The sequence below is a fragment of the Aplysia californica genome, unplaced genomic scaffold (assembly GCF_000002075.1).
Source record: "Aplysia californica isolate F4 #8 unplaced genomic scaffold, AplCal3.0 scaffold00091, whole genome shotgun sequence".
Lineage (NCBI taxonomy): Eukaryota > Metazoa > Mollusca > Gastropoda > Aplysiida > Aplysiidae > Aplysia > Aplysia californica.
In genome coordinates, this window is record NW_004797361.1 from 1,221,459 (window position 1) to 1,225,215 (window position 3,757).

At 42.4% G+C, this 3,757-nt stretch overlaps 2 protein-coding genes across 2 annotated transcripts in view; one reads left to right on the forward strand and one right to left on the reverse strand.

Annotated features, from left to right (window-relative positions):
- Positions 1-3,757, reverse strand: part of LOC101856642 — a gene marked incomplete in the record, with an annotated part of 87,190 nt that overhangs the window by 5,251 nt on the left and 78,182 nt on the right. Inside the window, 1 exon segment of the mRNA XM_013080569.1 lies at positions 258-371. Within this exon segment, the coding sequence (XP_012936023.1) occupies positions 258-371 (114 nt within the window).
- Positions 2,135-3,757, forward strand: part of LOC106011337 — a gene marked incomplete in the record, with an annotated part of 46,582 nt that continues 44,959 nt past the window's right edge. The window contains 1 exon segment of the mRNA XM_013080570.2: positions 2,135-2,521.

Below are 3,757 nucleotides of genomic sequence, written 5' to 3' on the forward strand. Positions count from 1 at the left end.
TTCTCCCCCCCCCCCTCTCTTCTCTCTCTCTCTCTCTCTCTGGTGACGGGAAAAGCATTGATTGTGGGAAGGCAGACAGACAGACAGACAACCAACAGACAGACAGATAGACAGACGACGAGGAAGACCGAATGGGGTAAAGAAAGAGACGGAGAGGAAAAAACAACAACAACAGCAAAAACAACGAAAAGAAAAAAACCAACAACACCCCCCCAAAAAAACCAAAAAAAAACCCCAACAACAACAACCCAGCTCACCGTCTTCATCCACTCTAATGTGTAGGTTGGGACACCTCTGCCCCCTATAGCAGCCCCTGGCCCGGTTGTAGAACACACACACGCGTCGGCCATCGCGCCCGACCTGTCCCGCTCCTGAAAAAGAGAAAGACAAACCCAAATCAAGCTTTTACGCCCCTTTCAAAACACTGGGGTATGTACAAAGCAAACATTGGCTGGTTGGTGGGTACTCCGGTGCGGTTGCTCCTTCTTTCCCATCAAACAGCTATCTTTCTCATGTCTCCTCCTTTTCTTTACACATTACGCTCAAGCAACACCACTAATTTTCGGCACTTGGATGACCTACTTGTGTTGCAAGTGCCGTAAAACGCTTACTATAACTCAAACAAAATAAAAGCACAAAACATCCATGAGAACAGAGGCACGAGTGCATCATTCTACCATTTAATTTGGTTCAAGCATAGAGTTAAGGCCCATTCCAACATTGTAAGCTTATTCAAGAGGCGGGACCTCCGACTTGAATGCCCATCTCTGAAAGGGTGGAGAGACTTAAGAACTCCACAAAACAGACCATGTTCAAGAATATCATGGCGATTCGAAACACGACCATCTGCTCCGTAGTTCAGCTTGATATTTACTGAGTTAATGGAGAGCTTTCAATTATTTGAAAAAAAAATGTGAATGAGCAAGATATAAAAAGAGGCAATAGCAACGGAGAGAAAGTAAACAAGTAGGGCCTACCCATGACGCTCTCCAACCACCCGCTCCATCATTTGAAGGCCTGAATCTCTTGCTGATAAAATATGTAGGTGTGTCAAAGAATTACTATCCAATCTGCTTTTGCGTGAATGTATGTGCGTGAGTGAGTTTGTGTGTGTTTGTGTGTGTGCGCGCGCGTGCGTGCGTGTGTATGTCGCGGTGGAGGGGGTCGCAACAGATCCTCTCAAACCCATTGCGATAAACTAAACTCACAGTTGACAAGATGCCGATAAAAGTTCTAATAATCTATTTGTAGTATAAAAAAAAAAAAAAAAACATAATGAGAAGGCCAACAATACATCAGTCCAAACCAAGGAGGTTATACAGTAAGCACAGAACTTCTTCGCACGAAAAACTCAAAAGAGACAAAAATATAAAGTACACATTATACATCCAAAAATAAATTATTATATGAAGCCCAAGAAAATGCATAATAAAAGTAATATTATCCTAAAGTAATGAGTAAACATGTTTTACAGAACTCGAGCAAAAAGTGACTTAATACATATGTATGAATCTGCAGAGATTTAGAGCGACATCGAAATATTAAAAAATAAACATAACACGCGTAACACAACATGGAATCACCGTATGAAGAAGAAATGCCCGATAGAAACAATTTGCTCACGCCTAAATACTATTTTTCGCCGGGTCCAGCCAGAGCCCCCAGGCACTGGCGCGGTGATAGAACACTATCGGGTCATCACTGACAACACTTCCCCAGCTGTTGTATAGGGTGGACACGTACCCGATTTAGCAGAATCGTCTGATTTCCACGGCTATTCTGGCTTCATTTTCTGAGTGGATGCCAAACAGATTATATGTGATTCAAGTTCTTTCATTTTAGTAGGAGTTTTACGACACTTGCAACACAATGAGGTCATGTAGGTGCCAAAGATGGTGATGCAAGAGAGTAACAAACACAAAAAGGAGGAGAGATAAGGACGACAGATGTCTGAAAGGAAAGAAGGAGAAAACCACAACAGAGCATCCACCAACCACCCACATCGACCAATCTACTTTTTCAGCTCCTTACTCGATCACGCAGAACCGATATGTCGGATACATGTCTACACCCCACCATACAAACTCGCCTGCCTAGCTCGCGCGACCGCGCACTTTTGTTCGCGCACCAAATCGTCACGGTGGTACTAATGAGTGAGCGGTGTTGTTGTCGCTCATTCCATTTAGTGGCTACATGAGGTACGACGCGCGGGTTGCAAGTCATGTATATTTTTGTGTACACAAAACATAAAAGTGTTATTATGACGTAATTGGATCGCTGTTTTCTACCCAGTGCCCAACGTGTGCTCCTATTACGTGGCTGGCCCTTTCAGTCTATGGCAATACGATTATACGGCGTTTATCAAAATAAAGGATTTGCTATTACTGTTTTTTCACACTGTGCCAAGAAAGAGTTTCTAAAAAGCTCATGATGTCATAAGAAGACTGGTTGTGCCAAACTGTGGCCCTGCCGGGGATAAAGGATATCATTCTCCACGACCGGGGATGCTGGGCATGTTCGCGTGAGTCGCTTGTCTGTCTTCTTTGTGTTCATCACTGTCGCAAAATATTTTTTAGTTTTAGTAAGCGTTTTACGGCACTTGCAACACAGTACGTTCATTTTAGTGCCGAAGATTAGAGGTGTTACAAGAGAGTACCAAACACAAAATAGAAGGACGGGAGATAAGGACGGTAGATGTTTGATAGGAAAGAAGTAGCAAACCACCCACTTTGCAAAATAATAATGTAGGTTGCTAAAAAGGCTGTAACAAGAATGTGTCTGCTAAAAATGATACTTTAAAGAAGTATGCCAGTTTCAGTCCAACGAAGAGCCCAGTTCAGTCGTATAGTATAACATCCTCATCAACGATAACAACTAGGCTACATTTCGCCTGGACAACAACAACAACAACAACAACAACAACAACAACAACAACAACAACAACGAAAAACAACGAAAAACAAAAAACAAAAGAAAAAAAACAAACTAGAAGGTAACATATGAAAAAAAAAGATGAAAAACCGATACGGGTGATATTGATAGATGGTTGATGGGAAAGAAGGGAAAACCACACCACAGAACCCGCCAACGACCCATCGCACTTTCTATTATGAAACGTGTGTCACTTGATACACACACACACACACACACACACACACACACACACACACACACACACACACACACACTGGGTCTGGACAGACGGTCTGGCCACACGAGTTCGAGACTATTTCCAAACACACAATATATTGTCAGAGGTGTCCCGTCAGACACTACAATATATCTTTCCCAGATGTGAGAAACAAACTCGCGTCTTTTGTACGGCCGGCCAAGACCGCAAACTGATGCACCACAGACACCCACGTGTACGTGAATCCCACACTTGCTAGGATTTTAGATGTTGGTCAAAAGCATCCTGCAATTTAGCACTGCAACATAAAGTTTGCTTGTTTGTAATGTGTTTGTTTGTTTGTCTTTTTGTTTGTTTGTTTATTTGAGTAAAGAAAAGCACACTGACACGATAACCGTCATTTAGTGCAAGGAAATAGCAGGTGTGGCAAACAGAAACAACAGAGGGAGAGTAAAGAAAAGAAACATGACCTACCAGTGGAAGTGGGGCACTCCAACCATCCGCAAAACACTTTTTGATTTTTAGAGTGAAAGCAGAAAACATCAAGTCAACTTTGAACGTAGTTTTCACCTGCACTCCTTATGCACAATTAGTTATTGATTGGTTTGGGGGTGTTAATTTTTCTTT